The sequence below is a fragment of the Pectinophora gossypiella genome, chromosome 19, assembly GCF_024362695.1.
Source record: "Pectinophora gossypiella chromosome 19, ilPecGoss1.1, whole genome shotgun sequence".
In the NCBI taxonomy this organism is placed as follows: domain Eukaryota; kingdom Metazoa; phylum Arthropoda; class Insecta; order Lepidoptera; family Gelechiidae; genus Pectinophora; species Pectinophora gossypiella.
In genome coordinates, this window is record NC_065422.1 from 12,822,513 (window position 1) to 12,841,916 (window position 19,404).

General features: G+C 38.8%; 2 protein-coding genes across 7 annotated transcripts in view; both read right to left on the reverse strand.

Annotated features, from left to right (window-relative positions):
- LOC126375676 (putative oxidoreductase GLYR1 homolog) overlaps window positions 1-19,404 on the reverse strand; it is a 342,593-nt gene that overhangs the window by 259,591 nt on the left and 63,598 nt on the right. For 2 of the 5 annotated variants that reach the window (XR_007567633.1, XR_007567632.1), the window contains exons 9-12: window positions 18,118-18,261; window positions 16,652-16,778; window positions 15,168-15,347; window positions 12,218-14,189 (exon numbers count right to left, since the gene is read on the reverse strand). Coding sequence is in view for 3 of the 5 variants with exons in the window: in XM_050022751.1 (XP_049878708.1) it covers window positions 13,990-14,189; window positions 15,168-15,347; window positions 16,652-16,778; window positions 18,118-18,261 (651 nt within the window). In the remaining 2 variants the exon portion in view is untranslated. Of the gene's footprint in view, window positions 1-9,897; window positions 14,190-15,167; window positions 15,348-16,651; window positions 16,779-18,117; window positions 18,262-19,404 lie in introns of those variants that run through there. The other 3 variants (XM_050022751.1, XM_050022753.1, XM_050022752.1) reach the window with 2 other exon arrangements.
- On the reverse strand, window positions 1,601-8,634 carry LOC126375719 (uncharacterized). 2 transcript variants are annotated; one of them, XM_050022816.1, is made up of 5 exons: window positions 8,363-8,634; window positions 7,770-7,839; window positions 6,646-6,751; window positions 5,424-5,630; window positions 1,601-1,904 (listed from the first exon to the last, which is right to left on the reverse strand). In XM_050022816.1, the coding sequence occupies exons 1-5, from the start codon at window positions 8,449-8,451 to the stop codon at window positions 1,693-1,695; spliced, it is 684 nt and encodes a 227-aa protein (XP_049878773.1). In that variant the 5' UTR covers window positions 8,452-8,634; the 3' UTR covers window positions 1,601-1,692. The 2 variants fall into 2 exon arrangements, with proteins under 2 accessions (XP_049878773.1, XP_049878774.1); XM_050022817.1 differs by lacking the exon at window positions 8,363-8,634 and adding an exon at window positions 8,015-8,279.

The window sequence follows — 19,404 nt, forward strand, 5'->3', positions numbered from 1 at the left end:
ACTTTGCATCCTTACAATCTTTGTAATTGTAACAAATTGTATACAAAATAGTGTGTTACTTACCAACCCACTTGCTAAAATATTGACTGTGTTCTTGAAACTTCGTTAGTTGCGTTTGCAAGAATGTTTTTTCGGCAGAAGTATTCATTTATTTCAGATATCCCTGATATAATACGTAATAGCCCTGGGGGCTTAAAAAGGCCACATCAAAGCAATTCATCTAAAAAAGCACCATTGTTATTTGACATTTGTGTGCATTGGTATTGGTATTCGCGGGCCGGTTTCCGCAACTCGACGTCTGTGCGCCTATTTTGCGTGATACCTGAAACGGCTGGATTACTCCAGCCAGCCTAGTTCCCCAAGGAAGTCTAACAGTCCTTTGACGTTGCTGACCACCTCAGGGAGGCACCCCGTCAGGCCGAGGTGCCTGGCCCGGTAGTTGGCGACTCCTCCACACTCCAGTAGAACATGAGCCGCTGTCTCCTCCACCTCCATGCAGGCTCTGCACAGGGGGCTGTCTGTGACACCTAGTGTGAACAGATGTTTGTTGAAGGCACCGTGACCAGTAATTAAAATAAAACACATTTGTGTGCATTGCGCACTTACTTTTATATGCTCATATATGTCAAATTGCAGTATTGTTTTTTTAGATGAATTTGCTCGATGTGGCCTTTTTAACCCCCCTGTTCGAAAAATGCGCGACTTACATCGTAGTGTCATGGGTTCGAAGTCCGGCTCGGGTCCTAAACCCACTGAATTCATTTTGGGTTTCAATTCATGTTTGAATTATAGATAATTCATATCACGTGGTTTTCAGGATTTGTGCCTGGTTAATGGCAAAATGCAGCTGGCGAGGTGTGGGAGTGTATACTAGGTATACACCTATGCCTAGCCCTTAGGGATACAGGCGTCATGCTCTATTTTGTCATTTACCTACCTATTTGCTATATTGACTGTGTTGTTGGATCTTCGTTAGTTATGTTTGCACCGGGTAAAGCCACGTCGGCAAAGGATGTGAGAAGTGTTTTTTTGGCAGAAGAATCCAGTCCTTTATTGGTTTCGCGCCTGTACCTGGCTGTATGGGCATGCCCCTTTTGCCTGTCCTACGGATAAGATAACCATAAATACATTATGGTTTGGTGTCTATAGATTCAGCCTTGGTGAAAATAATTAATTTTCAAACAATAGTTGAAACGGTAGGTATATATTTCAAACAAAACGTGGAGTTACAATAATTTGAGTCGTCATGAGTCTATAAAATAATTAAAACTGGTAAACTAGTGGTTAAGCGAAATGAAAAAATGGCTTTTGTATAACAAACCCGACGATAATTGGACCTAAACTCGAAACACTTTTTTTATTATCCCTGGAATTGGAATTCAATGTTTCTGTAAGAAACGTTAATTTTTCCGCGTCTATTCTTTCTTGTTTTATTTGTATCTACCCTCTTTCAAAGTCACATCACGTCCAACAGAAGTAAACCTTCGCAAATGTTAAAATCTGCTATAAATTCTGATTGCCTAGTACCTACTCTCAACTTTCTCTTCCTGATTTTCTTCTTATTCCTCAATATCCAGCAACATTTCTTCGCAAGAGTTTCTTCATGGTCAGAAGGAGTAGCATAAACTACTCACCACTCTTTTAAGCTGTTGCTTTACTCTTTTTCATTTTCTCACCTATACTGAAGCTTCTTCAATACAGTCTCTCGCCATCGAAAGGAGCAACGTCTTGTAATGGTTGCCTGGTACCTTCAGGCGGGTATCCCCAGCGGGGTCTTCCGCCGTTGCTGGCGACATACTGAGGTATACGGGAGTCACGCACCAACTCATACGCTACACGAGCTATTTCGCCCTGGTACTCTGATAGGCCAGTCTTGTACAGACGCGGGCGGACGTAGCCGAGAACTGAGGAAAACAAGATGGAGGTTAATAAAGAACAGTAGAATTCAAGGTGAATTTAAAACTTATCGACACAGAACCAGCTTGAATTTAGAATTTAGATTCTAAAATTGAATTCAACAAAATGTTAAAAATATCTTTCTTTTTATTTGTCAGATCAGGAAGTCGGTTTAAATTTTTAAATTACTTTGATTTATGCTCATGCAACATGACTCATTTTTTTAGGAGCATAAACCAAAGCAATCTGCCATAAGGACTATGCTTTTAATTTAGTGGTACCGCTGCCGATCCAGGCGAACAAAACTTAACTTTATTTTAGTACCTATGACAGCTCTAAAAGCATTATCATCCTTCTTTTACGATGAGTGCAAGAAAGAAACATAAGTATCAAATTAAACTTGTGCGTGCAATAATCGACGACGCAACTATAACCCGAAAATCGAAAGTAATTCGACAATTGGGTAGTTTCCTAGGTTTCCTAGGTAAGGAAATTCTGTAAATAAAAACAGATCTAATACTGAAAAAAAAAACGTTTTATTTATTCTATTTAACCTTTTAAGCCTTTTTTATGACGTCATACTTAGCGTGCTTTTTCATACAAATTCCATAGTAATTTCGTGTTTTGTTTGACGTTTAGTAAAAAGTAACTGATTTGACTAGTTGGAAACTACCCTATTCGTGATAGCCCTGTTCGGAGAACGCGTGAGCGTCTTGGGTTCAAATTCCGACTCGGCCTCTAAACACTGAATTCGACTTTATGAGTTTAAATTCATGCGCGCAATTCAAGCGCGCCGCCCGCTATAAAATGTGACTTAAACATATCTATCGAGGCGTGGGTGTGCATACAACTCTGCCTACTCCTTCGGGGATACCAGCGTGATGTTAATCCGACAAGCAATGATAAAGCGTGATCACAGCCAAACGCCCTTGAAGTCCCTAGTCTGTTGAAGTGAACGAGTCTCTTTCATAGCTTTCTACGCAGTGCAAAGGAGATAAAAATAACAGACAGACACAAGGCTGAGATTTATATACACTTAGGCATTTATTAGTTCCTATTGGCTAATTTTACCTACTTGTTTCTGTGTTCCTGGTAAAAATGGACTGGTGATGGATGTTATAGCAGATCTGGAGTCATGATGCAAGCCAGATAACATTATTCTATTAGAATACTTACGGTAGGTAGAATAGAATAGAATAGAATATGTTTATTTATCAAAAAAATTAAACATGTATACATTACTGGCGGACCCCGCACTAGGGAAACTTTGTATCGCAGAGGTCTTGAACATTTGTTGTTACCAAACACTTTTAAATAAACCGGCGAGCTAGCCTTTCATAACAGTACTATTAGAATAAACAAAAGCAAGTAATAGAAAACAATAAAAAAGTTACATTTTATATGGCACATTTCACGACAAAGAAGAAGATAAAAGTGAGTGGGTGAGTGGGTCATATAAAAAAAATATAAAATGCTTAAGTATCTTAGAAACAGAAGCTTGTCTAAGATGATTTTATTATGAATGTTTCACGGCGCATTGGCGTTTCTGCAGTGTAATGTACATACATACATACATAAACTCACGCCTATTTCCCACCGTAGTAAGCAGAAACTATAGAATTCCATTTGCTTCGATCCTGACACACTTCTCTTGCTTCCTCCACTTTCATCAATCGCTTCATACACAAATGCAGTGTGCAGTGTTTCTGCAGTGTAATGTCTTGAAATATAAATAAATGATCAAAATCAACCGCATTTTTCGTGCGGGTCAGAACGACAGATGTACTTTGCGGAAAACTAGGAATTAGACAAAGGTCTGACGAGACTTAGTGTAGATTTGCCGCATATGGCATTAACTACTTGGCCGGACAAATGGGGAGCGTTAAGGGCTCTCACCCGGTTCAAAAATTAAGACAACAGGCTTGAGGGTTTTATTCGCCAGGCGAGAACCTCGGTTCAGAGCGTCTGAGAGTATCGTATTTGAGAGAATCTGCATTAGCGTGATTGGAAATTAATATTGGGGTTATGTATACGTTTTTACAATAAACTACCAGATAATATTTTGAATTTGTCAGAAAATAAATTTAAAGCTTATGTGAAACTTACTTTATGTAAAAAAGCTTATTATAAGATTAATGATTACCCAAATGATAAAAATATCGGGTATAGAATGTGTTCCTCTAGTTATTAAATAACTTTTAAAACCCTCATTGATTTAAAAGATGTGTTGCTGTTGTAGTTTCTTGTCATTTCTTCTCCTCAGCCATAACACCTTGCGAAATGACATAAATTCAAAAATGTTACATTGACCTTCAACAAGATGATCCATGACAATTACGATGAATAAATGATTCTGATTTATATAGAACGTGGACCATTTAGTAGACATACAGTAGAAAAATCTTTGGTATGCAATGAACGGCGCGCAAAAGAAAAAGCTTTTACAATTCCAGTGTAAGTAAACAAACAAATCCATCATAGTTGGTGCATGTTTCGAGTATTTGTTTGTGCATTAAGATCATTCGCACAATTCGACTGTTGACTCACCAATAAGTATTCACCCTGCGACATCGTCGTGACTCCACGGTACAAACAAAGATAAAAAAAATATAATATTCACTGTTATTATTATCCACGTACGTTCTACACGCCCTATCTATGGAGTAATGAAAATGGAGGCGATTACTCCACCGACAAGAGCGCAGCTTTTAAATAAAGAGAGATTATCCACGTTACATCATACCTACGATATGTAGGTAGAAGAGCGCATCTTAGGCGTTCCTAGATTGGAGACTTGTCGCCATGGCCGAATACGGCCGGGAAAAGGATATTTGGGATATTGATATGTAGGTATTTCACTTAACTTTAGGTAATGAAGGACTTTCCAATCGGCGTTCCCCAAAAACACGATAGATGGCGTTGTTAAGTTTTCTTTTCGTTTATACTTCTAATTTCATGGATAACAGACATAATATGCATCTTTTATCTTTGTTTTTGGGTATAAATGATGACCCTTTTTATTACACCACGGTACAATTACAACTTCCACCCATAATTATTCTGATCCAAATAAAGAGAAGCAATGTAGGCAGCAACATCATTCTATACATACTAATGTGATCCAAATACCAAGCAACAATTACTTTTATATATATTTTTTTGAATAATTATGTACGCCAGCAATGAGAAAATAGGTAATTATCATGTTAAAAGTGAACAACGCCATCTATCGTGTGTTTGGGGAACTTAGCGGCTTATGGCCATTTACAAACTCCCTTTACCCCACCTCACCTTATGGTTGACTGGAAGAAATCGCTTAAAGCGATAAATCCGCCGTTTGCCATGTACCTAGTTAAGTCTCTTTTGTAACTATTTTCTTTTATTTTGGTGCAATTAAGTATTTTGTATTTGTTTGTAAGGACCCAGAGGGGGTGAGGTTACGCCCGATACGAATTCGTGCGGGGCGGAGGGAGAGTTACCGTTCTTATAGGTGCCTAGTATTATTATGTATCTATGATAAGACTAACTTCTAGTGCTGGTGTCTAGTGGCTTCAGCGTGGGCGCGTCCAGGTCTCGCTCGTACAAGTCGTGGGCTATCTTCATCAGCTCCGTGTCCTTGAGGGCCAGCTTCTGACCCTGGGGCACGAGCACCTCCTCGCTCTTCTCTTGTTCTTGTACCTCGTGGCAGGGACGCCGCTTCTTCACGCGAGGTACGAATGGGCGGGTTTTGAATTCTAGAATAATTAGCATAGGTCGGAAATTCGGTAGCATTTACCTAAACCTGAGAAAGTCGCCCTAGTATGCTTAGAGTTGATATTACCGTTCATCGCTTTACCTAACTTTTTAAAATAGTGAGTACCTAATTAATTTCTTCGTTTTTTTTGTAACATGTAAGGCGCTACATATACTGCGCTATATAGTATAAAACAAAGTCGCTTTTTCTGTCCCTACATCCCTATGTACGCTTAAATCTTTAAAACTACGCAACGGATTTTGATGCGGTTTTTTTTTTAATAGAGTGATTCAAGAGGTAGGTTTAAATGTATAATAAAATCCATTAAATAGTAGACAAATACTGTTATTTTTGAGGTTTTTAATGTGATGTCGTAAATAATTTATTTTTTTCCTCAGCATTGCACATTCACAAAACATTCGAAACAGCTATGTAGTAAATTATTATGATAGCAAATAAAATTATTTATCTATTTATTTATTTTAATTACTTAACAGTTTCTTGTGCACAGAACAGGATATAAAAACAATCAGGCTAACACAAGACAGACAAACGATTCAGCTTATTTCTAGTAGAAATCTCTTCCAGCGGACCGGGAAAGAGATAAACTTAAAAACTAAGAGAGAATTATTGCTATTTTAAAAATTGTAGGAGTTGCGTGTATTATACCTTATTCTACTATATTCGATATTATTCGAATCTGGCGGGTTATAATGTGTAATTGTGTACCTACATTTAGTGAGTGTATGAATAGGAACTTTTGCAACTGTTAGGCCTTCTAAGTGTACAGTCATGAGCACTATAATGTACCCACTTTAAAACTCTGTCGCACTAACATTATTGACATTTAGTGAGACTTAGGGTGGCTTGCGTAAGGGTCTTTAAACATGTTTAGTGGGCCACTAAACATATTTAAAGACCCTTATGCAAGCCACCCTTACAGTACAATTTGTCAAAAAAGTTAACGTGACATGGTACCAAAGTGTATACATATTAATGCTCGTGACCGTATGTACCTGGATTGAGATGTGCGCAGTAGTCGTTAAAGTACGTGGACTGTCCGCGAAGACTCTTCATGGTCTTCTTGATGAACTCCTTGATGTCCTCGTCATTCATCTCTTTCTGTGAATAAAGCTCAACATACTTAACTTGTATGATGTTAATGCTGTCTTGCCACGACATGATTGTGGGTGACATCTCTATACAATATTAGATACAGTAGGGATGTTATTCGAATGACCAAGTAAGGAATAAGTTCCTTCGTTTATGTACCCAAATGGCCCCGATTCCTGCAGACACCGCCTAATTTTATTTTAAGTTATATCCGTCATTTTCATATCCGTCGAAAAGGAATGGGACGGATGATTCACAGCTCTTAATTTTAGGAAGAATGAGTCAATGAATGAATAACCCAGGCGAATCAAAAGGTACGTCGCTGGTATGCAATCCGTTTGACGTGCTGTCTACTTAACTGTGTCGGGTTATTGACGGATGTAAAATTTTTAGACGGTTGGTTTAGATTTGTGCTTAAAATTGACGTGTGTTCCATAAATTTTATGCTTGTCGATTACCCGTCCCTTTCCTTTTCGGCGGATAAGAAAATGACAGATATAACTTAAAATAAAATTAGATAGTATTTACAGGAATTAGCACCAATGTCAATGTGTAGTTTTGACGTCTGTAACAGCAAATTGTCTTTGCTGCCTACATTGTCGGAGTAGGTTGGTTATTTATAGATGTAAGTATGTTACTATTTGGATTGTAAAGAAGGGAGTATTTATTTTGCCGAGCAGTGGGATCTAGGTTATATAAAATAAAACATTACCTACTCAATTCAATGAGAAAGTTCAGTTATTCTAACGTTGTATACCTACAATATCCAAGTACGTTGTGACAACAGTTCTAATAGTAGGTAGGTAAGTCATAGGCCTCATACGTCTGCTTTAGACGATTGATGACGATCACTGTCGCAAAATCGAGGCTGTGCAAGCCAATTCTGGGGCGACTAATTCTACCGCAAACTTTGCAGGAGAAAAGCATTCGGCATATGGAATGTTGTAGGCTTGGTGTCATTTCGCGTATTGGCTTGCCTTTCCTGTGAAGTCAGGTAAGTAGGTACTTAGTAATAATATGAACTTACATCCTGTTTTCCTTTTTTTGGGTCCAACCATATCCCTTCTAACTTCGCATATCTGTCTTCGGGCCGACATCTAAAAATACAAAATCCGTTATCATTAGATAGGATCACAACACAATCTCACCCACAATCCTTAAAGGGGTGGTCAGTGCCACAAATAATCGGAAAACAACTTTCGAAATGCGACTATTGTTGTGATGCATAATGAACCTCTCCACAATGCACTTTGTCAACACTGTAAAACTTACGGTTTCATTTTCCTAATAGGATGTTCTCTGTATTCATCGAAATATTCCGTCAGGAACGACATGATTCACTCAATTGATTTATTTTTTTATATAAAAAGACTTAAAAATAAAATGTAAACCTAAAATGCCGGTGTCAACTTTACCTACGTCATGAAAGAAAAAAATTGCAGATGAAAAAATAAGTTTATTACTTCATTCTAATTTCAAAAAAGATTTTAATCGCTCACAAATGTTAGCATAACTTTTTTCAAACCAACTTTTATTTTTTAATTTTGTTCGAATTTCACAAAAAAGTTTATTGATCTCACTTACGCCTACTTTTGCATTTCGCAATAGGTAGGTACCTACCGCCGTGGACTAGATAAACGAATGCCGCAGCCGATTTTTCTTGCGTGATTCTTTCTTTCATAATAAGCTGGGTTATCGCAGTTTTGCATGTCGCCGCCACTGTTTGTCAAACAACAACCAGCAATTCATACAATGGTCCATTTTCTCTACTTTGGTAGGTAATTTAAATCTGATTTCTTAACGTAGATTGGTATACTTTTAGATTAACATCGAAAATGAACTAAGTTTGTCATGGCGGTAACGTACCGCACGAAACCACGTAGCTGCGACCTATTTAAAGTAGGTATGTAGGCGCACAGTAAGTACCTACCTACCTGTCTAGACAAGCTCCATAGCTTTCGGGCTATGTGGAGAAGCTTAAAAGCTTTAAAAAAAATAAAAAGCATAAAGCTTTTCAGTAGCTAACTCCGCAAAATGATTGTTTGTTAAAGCTGTTAAGTTTTTATAAGTACATATATTGGATTATGAGTAAATCTTAAAACATCGGGTCCAGAAGTTAATATCATTCGCTTCGTTATTGGTAAAATATATCTTAGAATCTTTCTTACGTAGATATGTTATTTACCAACTTGCGTAAGTTACTTACCGATATCTGTGGACGTTGGGAAAAAGACAATAGATTCTCGGATAGTTTTGCGTTGAAACCGATAATGCGGCCGTATTGACTTCCGGTGCTTGACATCCGTACCATTTTGCATCAAGAGTGGCTGCAAGTTGTCTTCAGACATTAAAGAGATTAGGGATTACAAACGCGACACTATGTATGTATGTAATCAAATTAAAGGAAATAAGTAAGATTGCAAGACTTTTTTCGCAACTCTACATATCGCTGTTCGCAATAGCGTGCCAGAGCGACATAAATCACGAATCCTTATTTTTAGCCCCATCCACTCGAGTAAACTTGGTCGAAGGTCACAATCGATTACACAGAATGTGATTTTATGATTGATCCAATGCCAAATATGTTTACCATTACGATACGTCTACAAAGTAGTCCATAAACACATAAAATGAGCACAAAAAATAAGATATTTTTTCTTAAAGTTTTTGTTATCATTAGATTTCCTTTGATGTCACATAATCAAAGGTTTTACTTTGTTCGATTTTTATTAAGTAAATCAATAGTAATGTTTAAAAAAAATGATTTATTGAACTTTATTACGTAATGGACATTTTATCCCACGAAAATGACAATACGAACATAAGCTAACAACTAAAATCCCAATTGGGGTAGTCAGAGGTAAATCACCACGCCTTACCGAGTGAGCTTACTGTCAGACCAACGTGGTGGGCCGTATCGCCGTGTATAATGCGTGACGGTCGAGCCAACTGTGTTAGTGAAAACTGCAGGCCACATCAAAGCCTATATAAATGAATATCTAAAAAGCAATACTGCTTATTTGACATTTGTTTTCATTGCGCGCTTACTGCAATATTGCTTTTTTTGTGTGAATTGCTTCGACGTGGCCCCCCAGATAACAACATAAATATGCATAGTTATGAAATAGAAACATAATTATCAAATAAAACAGCAATTTAATTTAAAACTAGACATGTATTTACTTCATCTGATCAAATAACATGACATTTACACGTAAAAGGAGTCAAGTTGTACTGTGAATACGGAGTATACGGACAGAAAGAACACGACATAAATATATTAAATTACTACATCAGCTGTAAGGCGCAGGTGCCGTGGATTAAGCTCACAGCGCCACATTCGCAAAATGACACTTTCTCAAAACGTCACAAAATGCACGGCATTTTGAGAAAAGACATTTTGCGACATTGACGCTGATTCCAGTACACCCATCTAATTTTAAATTATGCCTGTCATTTTCTTATATAATGAAAATGAAAGGAACGGGTAATCGACAGGCTTAAAATTCAAGACGTCTATTTTAGGTAGTAATAAACCCTCATAAAATTTTATATTGCCCAATAACCCGACAGAATTAAAGTTGAAACAACACGTCAAACGGGTTGCATATCAGCGAAATTCCTGTTTTATTCGCTCGGGTTATTCATTCATTCATCTTAAAATTAACAGTTGACAATCATCCGTCCCTTTCCGTGTAACTTAAAAAAATTAGGTGTCTGCAGGAATCAGGGCCATTGTGCACTTGATCATAGTTCTTAGCCCACCAGCATAGAAGGACCAGCCACAGATTATAAACTCGTGTTACACAGTATTATTTTGCATAAAAAAAAACCGCATCATTACCAAACGCAACATGAGGCATGTCGCCACAACCCACGAATGTATTGCTCATACATAAGTAACATTTTGATTTTGTATGAGCAACCATATTTAACCTGCGCAAGCGCTCTTAATAAAATGCGCCTGCGTCCAACAGCAACTATTACCTTAATGTTATTAGTCTTAAAACACATCTATGACGTCAATGTTAATGTAATAATGAAACCATGAAAGATCCGCGAACACTGTTTACCTTCATACTATTATGTTCGTACGAACTTTCCCCTCTTTTATATTATTAATCTTATATGGACTGCAGTCTAGATAACGCTATCACCGCGTTCTGAAAATACTATGTAGTTTTACTTGGGCTTTTGCGTGCTTTCGTATTCAGAATTGTATAGACGTGTATCAAGCAACACTGTTGGAATATTACAAACATTGAAAGATTCAGAAAGAAAACATATGTACATCTATAGACAGAATAGTTATATTTGTTCGCAAAATAAAATTAAAACTTCAATTTAATACAGAGACACAGTTTACTTTGGAAATAACATTGAATGGACCTTATTAACCAACAACTAAAATAAAAGAAGTGATCGTACACTCACACTTAGCCACACCAAGTGTCACATTTCATTCATTTGCGTCTAGATCTATTATAAAATTATTCCTTAACTTAAATATCTTTTAAAACTATTAGATTTATTGGAGAATTTATATGACGAGGTTGTAGAAAAGATGGTATTAAACATTTCATGAGATATAAAAAACATCGCCAAACTCTTCGAGATCTCTAAATTTTAGAAATTATTTGATGGTAGCATACTTAGGACACAATAAAAATATTTATGCAGAATGTCACAATATCAACATAGTCATAATCAAATGCGTTACTTGTATTTATTAGATAAAACACTATTCAATTGTGTGAAAAAACCTTTACTTACAGCCATGTGATATGAAAAAATATGTTTAAAAAAACAATTCAAAATGGCCGACAGTACGAGTGTCTGCCAAATGATTACAATTATGTTTGTACTTAACGTGTTGATCAGTAAATTACAAATACATTTTAACATTCATGAGTATGTACAAAGTTCTAAAGTTTAAAAGTATAAATTCGTACGCATAATTTTTGATCAAATTTCATTTGAGATAGTTTTATATTGCAAGTTATTTATTACTTAGAACGAATTACATACTGAAAACAGAAACACGTTGCGAACATCGATTTATGAGCAGAAGTTTATATTTTTTTAAAAATATATTCTAGAAGAATAACAAAATACATTATCATTTTTGATTCTTGGGAGCAAGGCGGGGGAATTTCTACATAGAAAAGCTCATCAAATAGTTACGTTAAAACCACTGCATGCGTTTAACCCTTCACATTACGACAGAACGAACGCGTTGTCCGATGGTTGTCAATAATAGCCAGCGTTGATCTCGTATAATGAAACGTCAAATCCACTAGTCGCCAACAGAATTGTAGAAGTCAAGAAGAATTGTACCATCAAAATGACTGTCACTGGACCGTAATTGGCTAATCAGCGCAATAGGAAATACTTCACTGTCTACGATATCACGCTTAGGTACTATTCAATCATCATCTCCCTAGCATTAACCGGTTTCTCACAGGGTTCGCTTACCTAACCTAAAGATTTGACAGGTCCGGTTTTCTACAGAAGCGACTGCCTGTCTGACCTTCCAACCTACGAAGAGAAAACCCAATACAGGTTAGGTCACATACCTCCGAAAATGCATTTCTCTTTAATGTGGGTTTCCTCACGATGTTTTCCTTCACCACTAAGCACGTGATAATCATTTATGATCCAAACACGAATACGAAAAACAAATTCGACAGTCATTGGTTTAGGCTTGTGCTAGATTCAACCCTACTAGCCAAATTGAGGGGCAAGCATTCTATTAACTGGGATACCAAGGCTCACAGCTAGAGTTAGTACTATTCGTTGGTGCCTATTCGGGCGGACACAAACTCAACCTTAGTGCTGACACAGCTCTTCAATTAGTGCCGTCCTTCACTTACAATACGCGCAAGAAAAAGATGCAGCTAGTTTAGTCCTGTCAAGTTAAAATTAAGTTGGTGATTACGCGAATCGACACCAATAGCTACTATCCCTATCTTCCTTAAAAAAAATGTCCTTCATAACATAATGCTATACTTATTATATTTGAGCGATGGGTTGATAATAGGAGCGGATAATAGGTTTTTCATTTTAAGTGGTTTTTTAAGCGACTTCAAAAAAGGAGTATATTATTTATTGTATAGGCATATGTAGCCTCAAATAAATGGTTTAATATTGTAATTTGTCACCGTGCAGTTTTTAGAGCGACTATGAGAGGTGGCTGCCGGTTATCTTATTGTTGATTTGTGACTCCGTCTACCCCTTTAGGTGTTACGGGTGTGACTACTGCGGGTTAGCTGAAACAAAAAAGACGCAGGAAGCATTTCCTAAACTCTCTTAATAGAAATGCTGAGACGACAATCTACGGTCGAGGGTACAGTATACTGAAATTCTTCTTGACCTACAGTTCTCTCTATATAGCACCGACAAATGCTTCGCTAAGACTGTGTTTCCAGTGAAGCGGAGCGGTGCGGAGCGGTGCGGAGCGGAGCGGAGACGTGCGGAACCGACCAATCACAGCTAACGAGAGTGAGAGAGAAGACGCTCTGTCGCTCTCGCGGTGAAGCTACAGTTTCGACACTTTGATGTGTTTTATTTTGATCTTGTTAAACAGTGAGTGAATTTTAGAAGTGCGACCTCATGTCTTGTCCTTGTTCCCCTGCCACCTGCACGCGGGAGGACTTGATGCTGGCTACTGACAATGCTATTTCCGTAGCCAAATACTGGGAGGGTACTATAGTCTGCCATCGATTCGAAAAAAAAATGCGACAATACTGAATGGTCCCATAATCACCATCGTGTTCCTCATCTAGCATCATCCCGTTTTTCACAGAGTCCGCTTATCTAACCTGAAGATTTGACATGTCCGATCCATAACGGACGGTCGATTAGGTCAGGTGCCATAATATCAGGAATTACAAAATCAATCTTTAGATATTACTATTGAGATTGTCCATGATCATTCCGACCCGCATCATTGTTTTTCTTTTTTAATTGTCATTCTGTGTACGTTTTTATATATGTATGTATTATATGTGCGTTTTTAAGACTGATGTTTTGGTATTATTCTGTGACGTCCTTTAAAATATATTCTTACTTTCTATATTCGCAATTCAGTGTTGAAACCGAATTGTAACTTCTCGGTAATTGGTCGATTCCTGCACACCTCCGCGTCTCCGCTCCGTTCCGCTTCAGTGGAAACACAGTTACTTAGCAAAGGATTTAGCGTTGCCATTAGAGCCAGATACTGAATACGAGGTTGGGGAACCTCATATTCAGAATCTGGCTCTAATATAGACTGCGGAGACGTCGTGGTTCGCGTATCCCAATCGCTTGGCGTGTTTGAAGATTTCGTTGGTAGTGGCCGTGAGGGGCAGGGACTGCTCGAGGGCGTCGCCGAGGCCGAGCGCCAGCTTGAGGTCCTTCTGCATGTGGGTGAGCGGCTGGTGTGTCGAGTACGCCGACTCGATCATCGCTGGAAAGGTAGTTGATATAATTAATGATACATTGTTGTTCGAGGTTTACGCGGTTATTATCATAATTAAAACACATAATGCCGGGTTCTTACCGCGTTAAAATCAGGGATGGCAAATTAAAGTAAAGCTAAAATTATATACACACACATATATACATATAAATTAACCAACCATACTTGTAACTAATTAAATATATTATTATCTATCTATTCCAATCCGATGCAACTACGCTCGGCACTTCCAGTTCGCAATAGATCCGTGTGCTTTGCTCGTTGAATGAGTAGTGCCTATAACGCTTCGCACAATAACACCTCATGCAAATTATTCGTCAACTACCTACCTCGTTTTATTTTTTATAGTAGAAAATAGAAATATTGCAATTCGTACGCTTGTCTCAAACATATATTATATTAAAATATCTTTAAGTTTATCATGTAAGTGAATTGTAAAATTCTTATGAGAATAAATTTTCTTAAACCTGATATGAGACTCCCGATATTTCAACGGATGACTGATGAAATTAAAACTACTGAGCCGCCAACGGCCCCTGACATGGCTCATGTAACGATTACTCACTTAAATCAGTAATAAGTAACTGGGACCAACGGCTTAACGTGATTTCTGAAGCACGGATCATCTTGCTCACAATCAAGTGATCAGCCTGTAATGTTGTAACCAAACTAGGGATCAAAAAGTGATTATTGTGCTATACCGGGATTCGAACATGGGGCCTCCGGAGCCCAACACCACTGGCCCACAGAGACCGTCACGGCTATTGGTCATAGCTCACGATATATACTAACAACGCAACGAAACCTAGAGTCATTACTCGTTTCTTATCGAGTTTTAGTGTTCCGCACACGCATAAACTCGCACTGGTATTCCCTAGGGCTGCAGATCCACATGGAATTTAATCACACACGGCGTGGTTGCCGTACTGCGAGGACGGGTGTCAGATTGAGGTATATGGTACATACCGCGGCCCTTGAGTATGAGGTGCGGCGAGGCGAGCGGCGTGAGCGCCAGCACGTCGAGCAGGTCGGCCTGGTTGAGGCCGGCGCGGTCGGCCAGCGCCAGCCCCTCGGCCAGCGCCGCCAGCGACACGCCGCCCAGCACCTGCAGCACCGCGTTCATCTTCGACGCGTTGCCGATGTCGCCTGCAACCACGGAACGACAAATGTGCAACAAAAGACTTATAAGCGCACGTTTTATCGCGGGATAGGAATAAAACGTGCGTTCTAAAACTGAAAATGTAAGATGCAAATTAAAGAAAATTGGTCAACAACATTTTAGGCTTATATGAGAGAGATAGGTACTTTCGGGACATAGGTGTTACCTTCATAAATTCACGCGGAAAGCAGAGCCAGTTTTCCAGAGACAATTTGCGACCATTTTTGATAGAATCAGTCATGAATTCATTAGAAAATCTCACACCCATAATCCCTAATGGGGTGAGCAGAGCTACAAGTAACCAACGACAACTTGATAGGAAGTTCTAAGATAGATATGTTCATATCTATCTATCTAACCTTAAGATGACAAGGGATCAGCCTATCACACAATACATACATGACATTAAAATAAAGGTGATTTCGTATTTCGAAGGGCAAGTTAAGCAACCGGTCGTTACATAAACTATGTTGAGCTGGGGGGTTAAAATGGCCACATCGAAACAATTCATCTAAGAAAACAATGTTGCGATTTGACATTTGTGAATATAAAAGTAAGTGCGCAATGCAAACAAATGTCAAATAGCAATATTACTTTCTTAGACGAATTGCTTCGATGTGGCCATTTTAACCCCTCCGGTAATAACCCACCAGGACTGATGAGGTCGGCCATTGGCATCACAACTCATACGAGATGTGAGAGGCAGTATAACATAGACGGGAGCCTATATAGGCAATTTATAGTTTCTCTTAGCAATTATTTTTTTACTCCCATTCCAGTAGAAACGTCTTCATAATACTCCAGCCCTTATCCCACTCTAAGTGGGGTCGGCACAACATGTATTCCTCTTCCATTCATTTCTGTCAGTCATTATGTTAATACTTCTACCTTTCACATACATATCCTTCTTTTCACAATCCATCCACACTTTCCTGGGTCGTCCCCTACCCCTATCTCCATCCACGCTCATACCTTCATTACATGGCCATACCATGCTAACCAGCGGGCCTAGCACCGTAAGCGCGCGACTCTTTCTCGCCTCGACATACGTCACCCGTCACTCTCTCACAGTACTGCACAGAAAGAAACAGACGATCTCTGTCGCGGCGAGAAAGAGTCGCGTGCTTACGGTGCTCCTCATTTTCTCACTAACCGGCGCTACTTTCAGAATTCCTCTTAAAAAAACACTAGAAAATAGTCCTTTTCCAGTAGAAAAGTCATCCTTCAAAATTCCTTTTCGTTTATCAAAGAAGCGGAACAAAACAGAACTATCTATGGAGACGTGCACTACTACCGAGGTAAAAGGAGTTCTTGCTCATCGCCTTAAAGCAGCTCTGGCAGTCGTCGAACAGCGAGCGGTCGCCAGCCGCCAGGATGATCAGCGTGCCTTCCTCCGCTTGAGTCTTGGAGCCTTGGATCTGGAAATAAAACGGCCAATATGTAACCTTTTTCTGGATCACAAAAAGATAGTTTTTTTTTGACGTGACTTATTGTAGATTTGCCGCAGATGGCATTAACTACTTGGGCGGACAAATGGGGAGCGCTGAAGGCTCTCACCCGGGACAACGTTTAAGACAACAGGCCTGAGGGTGCCCAGTTGGGCGCGAACCTCGGCTCAGGACGTCGTCTGAGAGGAAAAATATTTGAAAGAATTAATCGACCCTAGAGGGTCGATAGCGATAAGCGCTGAATGAGGGAAATCGTCGACCACGCCGGCGGGGTCGGTATCGGGAAAAAAGATAGTGATTACAGAAATAAGTAAAACAAAGACACTTTTGTAACAAAGTAACTTATATTGGTATCAAGAACCAGAGAAACCACGGTAGAACAACTCGAGGTCGTGGGGATCGAGTCTTTGAGGGTCACTTGAAACGTTTCCAAATGGAGTACCACTTCCCTGCCGTTGTCCAAGTCCAAAGTGGTGGACAGCAGTAGAGGTGTAGCAGCGGCAGAGCGGCATAGCATAAGCTCACGGGTATATTCCAAATAGGATAGTCAGAGTAACATCTATCGCAAGATTATGTAACCACGCGTCACCGAACTTTCTGTTAGACCGAGATAGGTGGTCGTATCGCCGCTTATAATGTTCGACCCGATTATGATAGTGAAAACTGCACAAGATAAATTAATAAACCATTACATAAAAGGCCTACTGAGGATAGAATGATAATGACTTAGGGTTTTGTTTTCCTTGTTAGCTATTATCTTTATGTATCATTCTAGCCACTTTTCTTATCTTATTTTAATTTCTCTCCTACCTTTTCATTTATTGGCGGGAACTTGTTATTATCATTGTCTCATGTATAGTTAGTTCATTTAATGTATAATTAGTCTGTAAGTTCTCCAAATTATATAAAAATAAAAATAATAAAATAATGACACCACTGTTGAGTGTTCCTAAAATTTAACTGTTCCCCACTACTGTCCAGCTAAAATTCGTGATAAATTGATATAAAATGTGAAGCAACGTGGAGTGTATCCCATCTGAAGGATGACTTACAAAATAGAAAAGCAACCAATTGGAAAAAGGCAGTTTTGATTGAAAATAAGTTTTTCTAAGTTTTCTTCTTTCCGATCTTTAGGTAATAAATATAGCACTATGATTTTACAGTTAAACGCTGCGCAAAGCTCAAATAGTATGGGGAACTGTTAAAATTTAAGAACACTCAACAGTAGCGACACGTGATGGGAGAAATAAGCTGTTTTTATCCCCATGTATTAAAAATGTGTCGGTGAAAATACGTAGTGTATATTGACCTGTGCCTCGAGGTAGCGGCCGCCTTTGCCGCTGATGGCCTCGACGATATCGTGGGATGTGTCTGCGTCGATGGACGTCATCTCCACGTAACCCTTGCCCTCTAGGGATGGGCAATGCAGCACGCCGCAGTTGCCGAACACCATCTGAAAATATTTTCAATATAGGATCTAAATTCTAGCTTGTAATAATAGCGATGTCCATAGAAAAGGATTAGTATGATCTGGACCGGCGTGTGTGTATGATACTATTGATCATTGTTGAGGACGACAAAAATATAATGGGATTGACATATGGTAACATGACAACCTCATGTATTTTGATTCAATGATATCGATAACACTGTCGTTTTTCGTACGGTCATGAGCAATGTAATGTACCCACTTTAGGACTCTGTCGCACTAACATATTTGACATTTAGTGAGACTTACAGTTCAATTTGTCAAAAAAGTTAATGTGACATGATACCAAAGTGTATACATATTAATTCTCGTGACCGTATATTTATAACATATACGTATAAATATAAACGGCCTATATGATGAGGGGTGGGGGCTTGTAAGTATTATGGAGCATACTCCACCGCGCTGCTCCACTCCGGGTTGGTGGAGATGTTTGGGCTAGTAGCCCGGGACCAAGGGCTTAACTTGCCTTCCGAAGCACGGAATCATGTTACTTTTTCGAACAATCAGGTGATTCAAGCCTGCAATGTCCTTACTAAACAAAGGTGACTCACAAAGTGATTTCAACAATGTGCCCATCGGGTATCGAACCCGGACATCCAGATCGTGAGCCCAACGTTCTAACTACTAGACCACGGAGTCTGTTAACTGCGCACTTAACTTAATAAAATATAAATTGTATAAATAAGATTATATCTTATCTCATTTAAGTATAAGTGAGTAAGTAGAACATTCGCGGTCAAACCATCTCCATTAATTGAACAAATATGATAACACTCCTCTCAGGTCACTGAACTATCTGATATTCAACTCGCAACTCTCGCGAGACACAGTCAGACACTTTACCTAAACTTTGAAAGTTTTACACATAACGGCTAGACCTCAGGGCTAATAACCCGGCCGAATAAAATAGGCATCTGGCTGGCGTGCAATGTTTCACGTGTGCTGTAACTTCGCATAGAGCTATGTACATGTACACCGTTACTGTGGTCTACATCAGACCTTATATAAAATATAGAGATAGACATATATATAGATAAAAATCATTAAAACTATAAGTAGCTCTTTTACTAAACGTTCAAAATTTCCTTGCAAAGTAAATATAAA

Bases quoted from the DNA above. Each gene is read 5' to 3' on its own strand.
- LOC126375719 (XM_050022816.1), bottom strand. From the start codon at position 8,451: ATGCAAAACTGCGATAACCCAGCTTATTATGAAAGAAAGAATCACGCA. The intron at 5,631-6,645 runs GTACATACGGTC...TAATTATTCTAG, and splicing joins CTGCGCACATCTCAATCCAG to AATTCAAAACCCGCCCATTC. The intron at 1,905-5,423 runs GTTAGTCTTATC...TGTTTTCCTCAG, and splicing joins ACTAGACACCAGCACTAGAA to TTCTCGGCTACGTCCGCCCG.